Source organism: Delphinapterus leucas, chromosome 15, assembly GCF_059928025.1.
Source record: "Delphinapterus leucas isolate spDelLeu-1000000601 "Yukka" chromosome 15, BTC_Dleu_Yukka2, whole genome shotgun sequence".
NCBI lineage: Eukaryota > Metazoa > Chordata > Mammalia > Artiodactyla > Monodontidae > Delphinapterus > Delphinapterus leucas.
The window spans coordinates 6,050,476-6,066,289 of record NC_143143.1 but is presented as its reverse complement, the minus strand read 5'-3'; the positions used below and the strand labels follow the sequence as shown (position 1 = coordinate 6,066,289).

The window sequence follows — 15,814 nt, the reverse complement described above, 5'->3', positions numbered from 1 at the left end:
GCCTGCCAACACCTTAATTTCAGACTCCTGGCCTCCAGAATCATGGGAAAATAAATTTCTATTTTAAGGCACCTGGTTTGTAGTACTTTGCTAATGGCAGCCCCAGGAAACCAACACAGGCCCCAAAGAGGGTTCTTTGGGACAACAAAGACATTGGCACCCTCCCTATCTCACTGCCCAGTGTCACTGGTGGAGCTGAGCACTGTGTGTGTGGAGGGGTCCCTGGTCATTCCATGTGGATGGTGTGGCTTCAGTGGGCCTGCCCCACTGGTGCTACCTTCGTTCCAGCATCTTCTTGAACTCAACCCTCATGAGGAAACCCCGGAGCCGACACTGAAGCATTGTCATGATCTTGGCCAGACGCTCGTCCCGCATGTCCTCGAGCTTGGCCAGGACGCCTGCTCGGAAGAACACCTGGGGAAAGACACATGGATGTGAGAATAGCCCCTCTGTCACCAAAGCAGCTGCTTAGCAGGGAGTTCGCAATGAAAGAACAAGAAGTGCCGATGGGTCCTTCGGAGTTCAGAGACCCTGGGAAACAGCTGACCCTGGCCTGGACATCTGCACGGCAGGGCATGCCAGCCTCAGCATCTATTTCCTCTTGCTCTTGGACACTCCTGTGGGCTCTAGTCCTGGCCTTGCAGTTACTAGCTGGGTCACCTTGGACATGCCTCCTCACATCTTAGGGCCTCAGTGCCTCATCTGTGAAATGGGGTTGTTGATCCCTCCCTTAGAGGGTTGCTATAAAAATTAAATGAGATAACAGAGAAAGTACTTCTGCAAACTGTGAAGCTCTGAGTAAAATGTGATAGATCGTTTGGATCTTCACTGCTACCTATGGTGACTGCCTGGCAGCAGGGTGCCAACGGGCCTTCCTTTTTACCACTATGCAAAGCAGCCTTGGGACAGTCATGGTCCCACGGGATATGGGAGTGGGAAGAGGGGATAGTGATTCAGCAGGGGGAGTTGACCTTCTAGAAGGGGGACAGAGTTTTCCCAGTGGTGCACAATTTCAGGCATCCGGCTCTGTTCTATGAGTGGGACTCGTCCCCAGGAAAAGAAGAACAGCTTTGCAATGCATGTTAGAAAGGGCCAGAAACACCCAACCTCAGGGCAATGCGAATTAAGGTCACAAGATACCACTCCCCCTCCCCCGCAACCTGCAACACTGAAGACTTCTGATAAAACAAGTGTTGGCAAGTATGTGAATCAATGAGGGGGTGGGTGGTGAGTAAGTACAGTTTTGGAAATTGGTTGTCACTCCCTCAGTGTGTATCTCAACCCTGGCTGCACATCACCCCCACCTGGAGGGCTTTGGAAAGATGCCGTTGCCTGGGCACAGGTGACTTCAGTTTCTGGGGTGGGGAGCTCAGGCATCGGTGTTCCAACCTCTCTGCCCCCACCCGCAGTCTAGGTGATTCTCATGTACAGCCAAAGTTGAAAACTTCGTTCTAGAGAAATTCTTGCATAGGGCCATGTGTGAGGATGTTGATAGCAGCATTGTTGGTAACAGAAAAAAAGGAGCAATCCAATTTCCAAGGACAGGAGACGGGACAGGTGTGGCATGGCCATCAGAAGTCCTATGATATGGCTGTGACCATGAACAAACGTCACATACCAGCCAACAAGGATGAATCTTAGAAACATGATTAAGTGACAAAAGCATGTCAGATAAGAGTATATCAAGTGTGATACTTTCATGAAGCTCAAAACCAGGCAAACCTTGGGCCATGTGCATATGTGATAAAACTGTTTTTGAAAAGGCAAGGGTACAGTTAACATTCAGGACAAAGATTATTCCTTGGGGTGGGGAGGAAGGAGAGGAAAGAGATGTAAAGATGAAGTTCTGGGTTTTTAAGTGGGCTTATGGGTGATCGCTTTATCAGTGTGTTTTATAATGCACCATATTTTTATAGGCTTCTAATAGGACATGATAGAAACTTCTGGAAGTATAGAAGGAATCAGGAGACCCACACCTGGCCTCAACCTGCTTTGGATGTGCTAGGGCACCTTGGTTAAGTCACTCTCCTTTGGGGGAACGTGGTCTCGTCTCCTGTCCAGTGGGAGTGCAGGACCCCAAGTCCTTTCAGCGCTGGGAATCTCTGATTCTACACGTGGGGGCAGGGATTAGAGTTCCCAGATGAATATAAAGATGTGGATGCTTGGATACTGACAGGGAAAGGATGGAAAGGGATGCTTCTTCCCTCTGCCCTCTCCCCACCAATCGTAGGGTAGAGACATTGGGCTTGATATTTCCAGATTAATTGTGGTTGAGGTTTGGTCTTTGAGGAGCAGTGAGGCAAGCATGTGGCTGGTGGGGAAGGCCCACGTGAGCCAAAGCCAGGGATGGGGACACAGTGTACAGGCGGAGTCATTCTGTTCTCTGTTCTGCTCCTGCCGCCAGAGCCTGCCTGGCACCGGGGAGCAGAGCAGTCCCCAGCAGCCCCAGGCCTTTACCTGGACCTGAGGTGCCCCATGCAACCCTTGAACAACAGCAAGATCAGTCTGTCTGCCCAGGGGTAGCTGTGTCAGATACAAGTCACATGACTTCCCTGATCCCATGACAAGGAGCCTGAGGCCTGCCCTGTCCTGCCTAGTTCTGTGAAATTGGGCATGTCACATCTATGTCTTCTCCAGGCTTTCTTAAGTTTCCCACCCATCAAAGGTGGGGTGGGGGAAGGAGCTGGTCTCTGAGGTTCTCTCCAGCTCAGGTATTCAGTGATTCTGTGACAAAGCCTGAGAGTTCCCATAAGTCAATTTATCTCCACACAGCATGTCTCAGTGGTGCAGGAGGCCAAAGCTAATGGTTCTGGCAGGTTTGAAGGCAGTATTATAATCCTGCTAACACCAATGGCTACAAAGCAAGCTGTAGGGAGCTAGGGACTCTTTCTGTTCTGTCCACCTGCATATCCCTAAGCCTAGAACTGTGCCTGGCACGCAGGAGGCACTCCGTACGTGTTGGATGTACATGCAGCTGGGAGCTTCCCTGGGCGTTGTGCCACACCAGGCCCACGGAGAAGCTGGGCCTGCCTATGCCCCCCACGAGACCAGGACGGTCAAGTGACCCACTCCATGCTGCACGGCAGCAGGCTCCGAGCCTGAGGCAAAGCCAGGGCCCCTCTTGCATCACCCTGACTGTCACGTTGGGGTGCAGTCTGGTTGGGCAGGTGTCGATGGGCACCTCCCACCATCAGCCTGGCCCTTACAATCCTGACAGGACTCTGCGGGGCCAGGAAGTGGGACAGACATGGGCCCCATGAGTCAGGATCAGGCGGCCGCTCGGTCTGAGTCAACCCTGACTCGCCTGCCAACTCAGGGCTGGGACTCGTGGTGTGGGTGGGCTGGGATTAGGGCGCTTCACCCCCAGACCTCGCCCACACACGTACCGTGGTGCCCCGGTCCAGTCCAGGACCTTGATTCCGATCGGCTGCTTTTATTCTGAGAAATCTGTGGCCCATGCAGTCCTAATATTCTCCTGTTTATTGAGTACCTCTCTGTCTGAGCTGGGTTCTCACGCATGCTACTCCCAATCCTGTGAGATTGGCTTTACCAGCCCTGATTTTTTCAGAAGAGGGCACAGAGGCTCTCAGCAGCTGAGGGGCTTGACCACCTGGTCTACGGCTGAGCTGGAATTCACACCCTGACACCCACCTTCTTGGGACAAGCCTGAGTGGGAAGACCCTACCTTGGTGTGTCCGATTTTGTATTCATTCACATCCAAGGCGATGCTCCCGAGCAGCAGCTCTGAGGCCTTCTTGTTGTCCACGAACCCCTGAGAAATCACGCTGGGGTTCAGCACTTGGTACCTGTCGGGAGAGGCGATGGCAGTCCCCATCATCCCCAAGTTGGCAGCCCAGGAAGTCCACCCTCAGTTATCATCGACCTGTGAGGTGGCCTTCAAATCAGGGATTAGACTTGTTTCGCAGAGGCCCATGGCAGGCAGAGGGAGGGGACTGACAGGAGACGCTGGGGAGTAGATGTCGGTGTGGGTTGGAAGTTCAGCGGGGAGATGGGCTTAGAAATGAAGGCACCAAAATCTTTCCTTCTTCATCTTTTCCTCCAGACATGGGAGAACTGCTTCTTTTCCTGACCTGCCAGTAGCTCCCCTAGTCCTTCCCCAGCTAGGAACTTCAGAGGGCTTGGACAAGATGACCTCTAGTGACCCTTCTTGCTCCATCAATCTGTGGTCCTATGTTCTAGCAATTAGGGAAGGGGTCGAAGCAAATTAACCTCTCAGGTGGAGGTCTCAGTTTGGGTTCCTCCAGAATCAGACCTTGAGACCAGGATTCAAGTGCAAGTAGTTTATCTGAGAGGTGGCAGAGTTGGGGAGTGGGTCAGGGAGGCCAGCAAAAGGCATGTTATCAAGCCAGTTATCAGAACAGGTAACTGGGGCTTCAGGCTGCTGGGGGACCCTTGTGTGCTGGGAACAGCTCCCCCTGGCTCACAAGCGCCTGTGTGCATCTCTCCCCAACCCTGCATTCAGTGATGTCATATTGGTAGCTTGAAGTCAGCCGTGGTGGGAGTATTTATACCATGGAAATCGGAAGATATTACAAATTAGGGCTTCTTTTTTTTTTAAAAAAAATTTAACTTGGAGGACCCATTGTTAAACATTTACCAACACACAGCTGTCTGAGAGCCAGTATAGAACATGCCTCAGAGTTAGCCCATCATCAGGGTGAGGGAGCTGAAGCATTTATATGCCAAGTGTCCTTAGTCATTGGTCGAGGGCTGCTCCTGGGGAGGCATTAATTCCTGATACTTTCAGCCTGCCAAGTAGCAAAGCAGGCTCTAGCAGCCAGAGAGAGCCCTCGGGCAAAGAAATGCAGGTGCTGGCTATTCAGAGTTGGGCCATTGTGTACTGAAGTAGACAGTGAGATAGTGTCCATCACTGTACCCATAGTGTCTGCTCCAATGGGACTACACTTATCAAGAGTCAACCCCTGGAGACCGAGAACTGTACTCAAGGTATCGGGAAGACATCACTCACCTCTGTTTGAACTCTGGGTACTGCAGCCTGTTTGGGAAGCCCTTCCTGCAAATACGGATGCCTTCCAGGACTCCATTGCAAGCCAGCTGGTGCATGATCAGGTGGGCGTCCACCACACCTGCCAAGAGGGAGGGCGCAGGGTGGGGAGTCACTACCCTAGGGTACCCTAGGCCACTCCTTGCCACTCAAGGAGGCTGAACTGAATATCCAGCTCTTCAACCCTAATCTCCTCCAGTCACTGCCCAGGGTGTCCCAGGTCCCCCACAATTCAGCCAAGGCCCAAAGGCTCTCCTGAGTGTGACTTCTGCCTAGGTGGGCACCACTCTGCTTTACAAAGTAGCTAGAACATGCTGTTTGGATGATTCACTGTTGGAGGTTCTTTCAATGCCCCGTTTTACCCCAGTCATTCCTGGTGATTAAAAAGTGGACTTAATTTGGAGTGACCCCCAACTTCACACATCCCAAGGACTTCCAGCTGGGAGACATGTCCCCATGATGTACCTGATTGCTTGAACTCATTGGGGACAATACAGCGGACAAAATGGGGGGAGGTGCTGTGGAGGGTGGCCATCAGCTTGTTCAACTGCTCCTGGGGGTAGAGGGAAAGAAAGAGTGAAGCTCGGTGTTGGTGTTGCAGGACACCCATGCTCAGGAGAGGTATTTGTTTAGAGTTTAATTAATTTAATTACAATTACAATTCAGTGCTTTGGTCACACCAGCCACTTTTCAGGTACTCACTAACCACATGTGGCTAGTGGCTGTCGTACTGGACAGCATATTGGACAGTGGCTGCCATATTGAACAGAAGAGAACATTTCCATCATCGCAGAAAGTTCTGTCAGATAGTGATGCTCTCAAAGGTCCAGTAACTTGCCCAAAGTGACATGTTTTACAGAAAGAGGGACCCTCTGAGTTCAGTGCTGGCTCATCGTAGAATCTTGCTACTAGAAGGAACCGTAGTGCCTGTGTGGACAAATCCCTCACCATTTTTAACTTCCCTACTAGATGATCCCTCCTCTTGCACTTGGATACGTCCAATGAGGTGGCCCACTCTGCCTCAGGACAGCTGGATCCTTGGGAAGTATTGAAATCATTCTTTGTGCAACATCTCACCATTGGCTACATTTCTGCCCTTGGAATATGTTGCCAGTAGTGCCCAAACTTTGTGGAAGTTGTGCCCAGCCCAGAAGACCTGCCAGCACAAGATCTTAGGCACTGATATTTCCACTTGTTATGTTGGGCACGTCCCATCATCCTCTGGGTTTCAACCTGAAACAACGCAGTTAGACTGGACCATCTTTAAGGGTTTTTTCTGCCCTATGGTCCTGTGGTTCTGCGCTCTCTTCAGAAGGAAACGGACCCCTGAAATGAAAGAGGCAACCATAGGCATAGAAATGAAATCATTTTGTCCTGAGCCATGAGGTGGCAGCCAGACCACTACACCATTGCAAGGGATGGTTGGGGGCAGTGGTCACAAGGTGGCCTGTGGGGCAGCCCCTACTTACCCTGTAGAAGTTGGAGACGGTCATGAAGGAGGACCCTCGTTTCTGCTTCTTGCTTCCAGCTGAGGAAGAGAGATAAGCATGTTTCACATCAGTACCCAGCACGGGGGCAGGCAGCCCCATTCAGTGCTCTGTGTCAAGGACGTGCATTCTCTGGTTTTGAAAGGACTTGTCTGGGGACTAGATGAGGTGGGACCCCCACACCAGGAAAACGAGATCTACCAGGGAGAGGGTGAACGGGCTGACTGTGGCATAACAGTCACAAGGCGTGCTGTGCTTCCTGGAGGGTCTGTAGCCCTTTGCGATTTAGGGCTGGCCCAAAGCAACACACTGCTGTCATTGCCTGGGGAGGAGGAAGAACCCACACCATCTGGAGGAATTGCATGCTGGTGGTGCACACATCTCTGAGCCCAAGGAAATTTGCCGTTCTTGTCCCTCTAAGTGGCGGCCCTGTTGGGTGTTCTCCTATGGGTCACAGGACCTCTACTGGGTAGGAGGCAGAACTGAGCTTGACATTTAGCTCAGACAGGAGAGCAGGGAGCAGAAAATAAGCACAGAGCTTTTGGGCATCAACTTTTCCAAAGCAATATCGCTCCACCTAGACATGGTATGGGCCCAGTGATCAATTTGGTTGATGGAAGAAGCTCCCAGGATGCATCTGTACCTCTTTATTGCAGTAGCATCCATAGCTGATCTCAAGCAACTTGTCATTCATTCATTCATTCATTCGTTCATTCATTCATTCAACAAGAGTCAAATATGAGAGTTTTTGTTTTCTTTTTTTTCTACTTCGGGCCGCTAAAGGGTATCGGCACAGAGAGACTGGACACACGAGGGGTCAGCCATACTTGGAGCCTCCTCTTCTTTGAAGAGAAGGGCTAGGAGCCCCAGGCTTGATTTCTGGAACAAGCCCACCACTGTTTCATTCAGGGGGTCTTTGTTCTTCTCCAGCCAGCCCGTGATGTTGTAACCCACCTGGAAGGGGGCAAATGCCAGTGGTTACATTTCAGGCCCAGATTCCACCTTTCAGGTCCCACAGCCAGAACCTCGACCTACATCTCTGTCTACTCTGGGTTCCCAGGACCAACCTTCAGCCCCATATCCTGAGACTTCAGTTCCTGTCCTGATGACTTGCCTGGAGTCCCGGGATGTCCATGAACCCCCATCTCTTGGGCATTTGCAGTTCGCCTGTCTAGGGCACCCTGTCTCTGAGCTTACCCACACACCAGGACTCCCCAGCTACTCTTTGCCAGGTGTGACCTTCTTTTACATGTCTTGCTTTGCTGGCCACACTGAGCCTCCCTGACCCCTGGGTCGTCTTCTACCCAGGTTGGCTGATCTTATTCCTGGCTCAGTGATTGACCTTGACCAGTGGCATCCCAAGCAACATGAAGAACTCCCTACAAGGGCATCTGTTCTCTCCTTGCTGAGAAGCACACATCCCCCCGCCATTGCCTGGTGGGAGTTGGGCTCCATCCATCCAAACTGGGGGCTTCCTGTGTCCAAGTAATTGGACATCCACTAATTTCTGGTTCCCATTTTGCCATGTAGCCCCAGCTGGAGAGGCAAAGAGGAAGGTGCCTTTCAGATCCTTCCGTTGAGCACGGAGAGCCTAGGGACACAGATGAGAAGACAAAACCTTTGGGCTTTCCTTCTCCTATGTGGTGTATGACATTCATAACCTCTGGGCCTCATCTTAGAGCCTTCTTGGAAGTGCATAGGCCCCATTTGACTTTGGATGTCCCATTGCTACAAACACCGAGCCCTTCTCATTTCATCGTGGAGGGTGGGGTGGAACACTGCAATTCGGTCCCAAGCCCGTTTGCTCTGGGTAGCGGCACAGTCCATTTGGCCAGTAGTTGGCATTATCATGGTTGTTGAGATCATAAAAGCCCCGATGCCCAGTCCAACAGCAGCTTTCCTGACAGCTCTGTCCTAAGCCTGCCATTTCCCTGCAGCGAAACCCAGAGAGGCTCAACAAACTCCTTGGTAACAGGAGGCATTGGCATTGATGGCAACACTGATTGTTTCCCCCATCAATTATTCAAATAAACCTGAGTCCTGGCTGTACTTAATTTCCCTCTTCCCCAAGGACTAGGTTTGTCATGAGTGAAAAAGCCACTCCGTAAATGTCACCTTGTTAGTTTGGTGGCCACGTGCTGTCAGAGGGATGAATGAGTCAACTGGGGAATAATTGATGGACTCATGGACTTTTTTTCCTTCTTTTTGCAAGTTTTGTCTGGTTTTTTTTTTTTTTTGGCCTTGCTGCGTGGCATGTGGGATCTTAGGTCCCCCAACCAGGGATTGAACCCATGCACCCTGCAGTAGAAGCATGGAGTCCTAACCACTGGACCGCCAGGGAATTCCCTGCAGACATCGCCATTTCTGACCAAGATCGAAGTTCAGCCGTCAAATGAAGGGCCATAGACAATGGCATGGCCCTGGCGGGTCTGAGGGCATGAACTGCTGGGCATCCTTGGCTAGATTGCTTTGGAACTCCTCGAGGGAGAAGTGAGGAGGAAGTACAAGCCAGAGGTCTTTTCGATCAACTGATCACCCTGTTCGATGGTGGCTGCGTTAGGGGGAGGGAGGAGGCCTCAGCGAGGGTGTGGCAGGACAGACCTACATTTGTGGGAGCTGGAGGCACCAGGCAGGTGGACACAGAGGGTGCCGAGGAGGTACTCACGGTGCCTGCATAGTGGACAAGCTCGAAGTGGGCCTCGGGCCCCTTGCCCTTGCTCCCCTTCGGCTTGAGGAAGTTGCTGGACTTGCCCAGGTGGTTGTCGTACAGGGCTGCCTTGAATGTGGCGTCGGTGGCCTTGGGGAAGACACACTGTTCCTCCAAGATGGAGAAGATGCCCATGGGCTAGAAGGGAAGAGGAGTGGATGGCATTGGAGGGGGCCGATGGGGTGACTCTGGTGCTGGCCTGGGGCTGGTGGGAGGGGTGCCCCAGACCCCACATGGCCGGCCAGGAGGCAGAACTCTGGGCAGTGACCTCTGGGAATGGTCTAGTCTTCCATGGCCTTTGAATGCCACGACCTTTTAGACTTGAAAGAGGCTAGAATTCATCAGGTCCAAGAGAAGGGAAGACTGACGTCTCTGAGGGGGCTACATAGCTCCCCAAATGCTAATCCCACCCAGATAGTGGTGCCAGGCAGGCTTGGCTCTCAGAAAAATGGTGACATCATCAATGACACCTGTTTTCTCTTCTAAAGCAGACTCCTGGAAGAAAGCAACGCTTGATCCCAAAGCTCCAGCATGAGGGCATTTCAGGCTATGTGACAGCTGGACAGGCAGGTATTTGTAGGTATTGCGGGACAGGCAGTCCACTGCCTGTTTTGGAGACTTTTCCAAGGAGGTAAGCCTGGCCCCTATTGAAGACCCCTGACTGCCTGGATGATAGCTTCTCTATGACGGGCCTGAGGGTGAACCTCGGAGACAAGGTATGTTCTTTCTTTATTTTTTAACTTTTTACTTTGAAATAATTTCAGGCTTGCAAAAATGGTGCAAAGCATTCCTGTATATCCTTCATCCAACTTCTCCAAATGTTACCATAACCTCTGTACATAATGATGAAAACTACGAAATCAAACTAAGAAATCAAAGTCTGTTCGGACTTTGTTCAAATTTTGTCATCTGTCTTGTTAATGTCCTTTTTCTATCCCTTTTCTGCATTTAATCAAACAGTATACATTATTTTTTCTTTTCTTTTAAATTTTTTTAAAAGATTTATTTCATTGAAGTGTAGTTGATTTACAATTTTGTGTTGATTTCTGCTGTCCAGCAAAGTGATTCAGTTATACATATATATATATACACATTCTTTTTCCTATTCTTTTCCATTATGGTTTATCACAAGATATTGAAGATAGTTCTCTGTGTTATACAGTAGGACCTTGTTGTTTATCCATTATATATATAATAATTTGCATTTGCTAATCCTATATATTCCTGAATGAGGCCATTTGTTAAAACATTCCCTATGGTGTGATTACAGGGGAGGCTATTAGATGGCCTTGGTTAAAACCCAACTCTGCCACTCATAGGATGGATGACCTTGGATAGGTGACTTCCTTTTTCTGTGCCTCAATGTGAAATGTTTATAATAAATTCTGTGAAATGGTTATAATAAATTCCTCCCCACCATTGGTAGCTTGTGATGATCCAATGAGTGAAGGCATAAAACAGCCGAACTAACAGTGGCCATTGCAGTGACTGTTGTACCCATTTTGCAGAGAGGAAGCTTGAGGTCAGATAAACTGAGGTCATCTGCCATGTTGCTGACTCCCCCGAAACCACAGGCCCCAGTGAAATCCCTTCCTGAGATGTGCCCCAGAGTCCCGACCTCGCTCCAAGCCCCTCCTTTGAGAAGCGTGGTACCTTTTCCAGGAGGTCGATGCAGGCCTGCAGGTCAAGGCCAAAGTCGATGAAGACCCAGTCGATGCCCTCCTTCTTATACTCCTCCTGCTCCAGCACGAACATGTGGTGGTTGAAGAACTGCTGCAACTTCTCATTGGTGAAATTAATGCACAGCTGTTCGAAGCTGTTGAACTGTGGCAGGAAGACAGAAAGAGGCGCATTAGCCCGGATGCAGACAGTCTCTCCCCGGATTGAGAGCTGGTCCACAAGCAGAGCTAAAGCTTGCTGAGGGCCGACCAGTGTCTGGCATTTCCCCGGATGCACCCACCACTCGGTCAGTGCTCCCATCGGCCCTGCAAGAAGCCCTTCTCAGCTACCCTCCCCTGCAAAGGCACAGAGCCCGGGCCACCCAATGCTGTTGCCAGTACCCAAAACTCAGACTCTGGCCCCATGTGGTTAATGAACATCATTTTATTTCTAGAGATGGATCATTTGAGATGCTTTATGGGTTTGACCTCCTGTGTGCCTTTAGACAGTTCTCTCTCTCTCTGGTTTTTCTCATCCTCATCTGGAGGATGAAGCTGTTTGAGGGGTTTATAATCCTTTTTATTTTTTTTAAACCAGAGACTGCTTTCTCTGAATGAAACCCCCTGCTGAAGCCCCATATGAAAAACAGGTCAAAGGAGAGGTGCCATTGTCATCACAGAGCAACCTGCATGGAGCAAGTACGTGTGTCAGACCCTGGCTAAGCTGCATCTGCTCAAAACCCTTACAAGGCAAGAATGATGAGTGTCCTCATCAGAGATGGGGACACAGAGGCACACAGCTTGGAAGTGGAGGAGCTGGGATTCCAGCCCCATTTGTCTATTGCACCTGCCCTGCTGTTGACACAGGTGTCATCCTTACTCCCTGGCCTCACCCTGCTGGCCATCAGCGGCTGCCCAGGAGTCCAGGCGGCGTGGTTTGGAAACTCTCTCTAAGGTTCTTTCCACCTACGGAATTAAATGATTCTACTATAGACAGCAGCCACATTAGCCTTTTAGAGCCTGAGAGAAATTGGGCTAAACTATTTTTTTTTTAACCCATCTGTGGCTAGTAGAAATCTTAGAATAATAGGACAGTGGAGCTGAAATGGACCTTAGAGGTCATCTCTTCCAGACTGCTCATTTTAGAGTTGAGACAACTGAGGCTCAGAGAGGGATCACCACTGTCCGAAGGCCACACAGCTAGTTGGTGGCCAGCCCGAGTCCAGAACTAGGTCTCCCGACTCCTAATCATGCTGCCTCCAATTACAAAGGTAAAATCTTCCTGACCCACGGCACTCGTCTTATGATGAGACCTGAGCCTCATTTTTGTGGGCAAGAGGTGGGAGCCACCAGTAGTGTGCTGATAAATCAGCTCTCCCTCTCAAAAAAAAAAGCCTGATTTGTAGTGTTGGCTGATCTCCATGGTGTAAGTACACCTCGGACATGTGTCAACAGGATGGCAACTGGTCACAGAGTTCTTGAAAATTCACCAGTCAGTTCTGGTGAGCCAGTACAGGCTGGATCCAGCCAGCACGGCGCTCATTCTATCTGTTATGTTCTCCCCGTTCTTTGTGACTTGGCACCGTACAAATGAAGATGGAACTTTCCGGAGGCCAGAAGCCAGAAGCCAGAGAGCCAGGAGCAGACTGAGATCGGCCGGCCCCAGGTCCAAGGAAACAAGAGAACCTTGGTGAAAAGTCACTTATCAAAGGAGGGTGGCCACCCCAAAGCAGAGACGGAATGCGAGGCCAGACACACCTCAAAGATCTCGAAGCCGGCAATGTCCAGCACCCCGATGAAGAACTGCCTTTGCATCTTGGTGTCCAAGGTCTTGTTGATCCTGACCACCAGCCACTTGAACATCTTGTCATAGATGGCCTTGCCCAGGGCCCCGATGGAGTTCTGGCACTGTTCCATGTTCTGGCCCTTCTGCACAAACTCGTTGCCTACTTTGACCCGGGGCCTGGTGATGCCCTTCTGGAGCTCCCCAGAATTGAGACCCATGAGATGGGCGACTTTGTCGGCCACTGAGTAGGGACGGAAGAAGCAGGTGAGTGAAAGAAAGATGGTGCCCTGCCCCAGAGAACCCCAGCACTGTCTATCGTGTTTAGAGAAGGGGTTGGGGGGAGGGGGAGGAGACCCCCATGTTGCCAACAAGAAAACAGAGATCTGAAGCTGTGCCATAGATATACCGTGGAATACTATGCAGCCATAAAAAGAACAAAATTTTGGCATCTGCAGCAACATGGCTGGACTTGGTGATCATTATGGTAGGTACAATAAGTCAGACAGATAAGGACACATACTGTATGATATCACTTATATGTGGAATCTAAAAAATACAACAAACTAGTGAATATCACCAAAAAGAAGCAGACTCACAGATATAGAGAACAAACTGGTGGCTACCAGTGGGGAGAGGGAAGCGGGGGAGGGGAAATATAGGGGTAGGGGAGTAAGAGGTACAAACTATTAGGTATAAAATAAGCTACAAGGGTATATTGTACAACACAGGGAGTATAGCCAATATTTTATAATAACTATAAATGGAGTATAACCTGTCAAAATTGTGAAGCACTATATTGTACACCTGTCACTTATATACTATTATACATCAACTATACATCAATTAAAACAATTTAAGAATGAGGGAAAAAAAAAGAAAACAGAGGTCTGATACGGTTTCCACGCTTGCTCAAGGTGAAGGGGCAAAGCAATATAGAAGCCAAAATTATGTCTCCGACTCTGTCATGCCTTCCCAAGGATCTTGATGTCTGGATATCAAAGGAACATTCTCGGTTTACAGCGTGTCTCTGAAATGTGCAGGAAGCCCTAGAGAGCCCCGAGCCCCTACCCCCGCCGGCTGCTTCCTCCCTGCATGGCCTCCGCCCCACACCTACCCTCCGTGGTGTCCACTTCAGCCTGCTCCTCTCTGGGCTTCTGCTTGAACTTCATGTTGCCAAAGTGCATGATGCCCCCAGTCAGCTTATACACGCCGATCTTCTCCTCGGAGCTGAAGCCCAGCACATCAAAGGCTACCTGCAAGGCCACAGGGAGAAGAAAGCCAAGAAACTCCTGGCTCCCTGTTCCACAGAGTGGAGGCCACCATGGGGTGGCACCTATGGGCTGCTGCGGCACGCTGTGGACTCTGGAGGTCAGACACACCCTGACCAGAGAGAGAGAGGACTGTTTTCCTCCAAGGAGTCCAGACCAGATGCTCCATGAGATAGTCGTTGTATTTATTTAACCTCTCTGGCCTCAGTTTAGTCTTCTGCAAAATGGGTGGTGGTAGGTGATCATTAGGATAAACCAAAGTGATGTGTAAATGTTTAGTCCTGTGCTTGACACATAATAATAACCAGGAAGTAGTGTTATTCTTCCCATCATTATTACTGTTTAGGCTCCTAGCTAGGTACCAGGAGAAGGGGAAGGCAAAGGTGCATCAGGAATCAATTCGGCTGTCAGGGAGGAGGGAGTACACAATATTCCTAACAGAATTCTCAGGTGCTCCATGTCACAAAGAAGGAGAGAGAGGGTGCCGTGGGAACTGGTGGGACTAGAGGGTCACATCTAGCTGGGCTGGGGAGGAGGAAAAGTCACTTGGAGTAGTTGGCCCCCTTAAGTCCCTATCGCATTCCAGTTCAACTCTGCAAAGAGAAGCTGCTTGCTACGACAGCCTTGGGAAAAATGCCAGCTGCAAACCCCAGAAATCTCCATGGGAGAATCCAGGCTGCTGCCTGGTGGCTCTGAGTGTCCCCCCCGATCCCCGACCCACCCAGTACTGGTGGCAGTGCCTGCAGGGCCCCAAAGTTTCCCTGTCTTTCCCCAGCCACGCTGAGTACTCACGTCTGTGACCTGCAGCTCCTCCCCGTCGTCCATGTTATCCACCATGGTGACACCCTGGCTCACCCAGAAGTACTCCTTAGGGTTGGGGACCAGCAGCAGACTCTCTGCCAAGAGCAGGAAAGCAGGTTAGCAGCTTGGTGACACGTGGTTTTCTTCTTCATTTTTAACCCATATCTCTACATGCCTCCCATGTGCCAGGCATGGTGGTGTCATCATGGGGGTTACAGGGCTGAATACGACGTGGTCCCTGCCCTCTGGGATCACCCAGAGTCAGGAGGGACTTGAACAGGGCATATGAAGAACTTTAGAGTGGCAAGAGGGTCTCTGGAACTTGGTTGTGCCCTTTGTCGCTTGGCCCAGTACCTGGCACCTAGTAGGCAACCAGTAGATATTTTTGGAATAAATGAGTGCGTATCTTTCTCCTTTCTCTGTCCTGTAAAGAGCAGGTCGCACTCAAAGGCAGAAGGTAACAGGACAATTGCAGCAGGCAATAATAATCACTTGCATATAATATGCATGGGATGTTGTCACCTTTACAAAGAAATATGCTCACTTCTATTTTTCTTCAAATACGTGCCCCTCTTGGTCTATGTTTGTTTTTTCACTCTTGGAAGAGACATGGATGCAAGAAATGGGTGGGGGATGATACTCAATGCCTTAGTTTCTGGCTAGGTTAGGAGGTGTGTATGTGGAAGATTGAGTCTTCATCCCTCTCTGGACCTTAGATTCTGAGCAGGTCTGCCATGGACAGTTGAGCAGGTTGTTGCTTGCACAAGGGCATCAAGCTGAGGGGGTGAGTGCAGTGTGCTTGCCAAGCTGTGCACTCAGTGGGCTACGTCCACTCAGAGGGGAGCCTGTTACATGCAGTCGTCCTGGGCTGACATTCCTGCTGCTGTCCGAGCAAGACGTGGGGGGTCTAAAGCCCTATATCCCAGGTCCATGTCTCAGCCATGAGTTGCAGGCATCTCAAGGCCCCATCTGTGAAATGGGCCAACAATAGTGTGAAGCCTGATAGTCTGTTGTGAAGATGGATGTGAGTAGAACTTTGAGACACTTCCCTGTAACCTCTTCACATAACTCTAAACTAAAG

The 15,814-nt window shown here is 50.3% G+C and overlaps 1 protein-coding gene across 1 annotated transcript in view; it reads right to left on the bottom strand.

The window, feature by feature from the left end:
* Positions 1 to 15,814, bottom strand: part of LOC111181914 (myosin-16) — a 28,545-nt gene that overhangs the window by 3,661 nt on the left and 9,070 nt on the right. The window contains exons 9-19 of the mRNA XM_089895467.1: positions 14,725 to 14,828; positions 13,779 to 13,917; positions 12,637 to 12,905; positions 10,874 to 11,044; positions 9,119 to 9,358; positions 7,341 to 7,467; positions 6,496 to 6,554; positions 5,492 to 5,579; positions 4,991 to 5,108; positions 3,686 to 3,806; positions 278 to 414 (exon numbers count right to left, since the gene is read on the bottom strand). Of these exons, the coding sequence (XP_089751593.1) occupies positions 278 to 414; positions 3,686 to 3,806; positions 4,991 to 5,108; positions 5,492 to 5,579; positions 6,496 to 6,554; positions 7,341 to 7,467; positions 9,119 to 9,358; positions 10,874 to 11,044; positions 12,637 to 12,905; positions 13,779 to 13,917; positions 14,725 to 14,828 (1,573 nt within the window). The remainder of the gene's footprint in view (positions 1 to 277; positions 415 to 3,685; positions 3,807 to 4,990; positions 5,109 to 5,491; positions 5,580 to 6,495; positions 6,555 to 7,340; positions 7,468 to 9,118; positions 9,359 to 10,873; positions 11,045 to 12,636; positions 12,906 to 13,778; positions 13,918 to 14,724; positions 14,829 to 15,814) is intronic.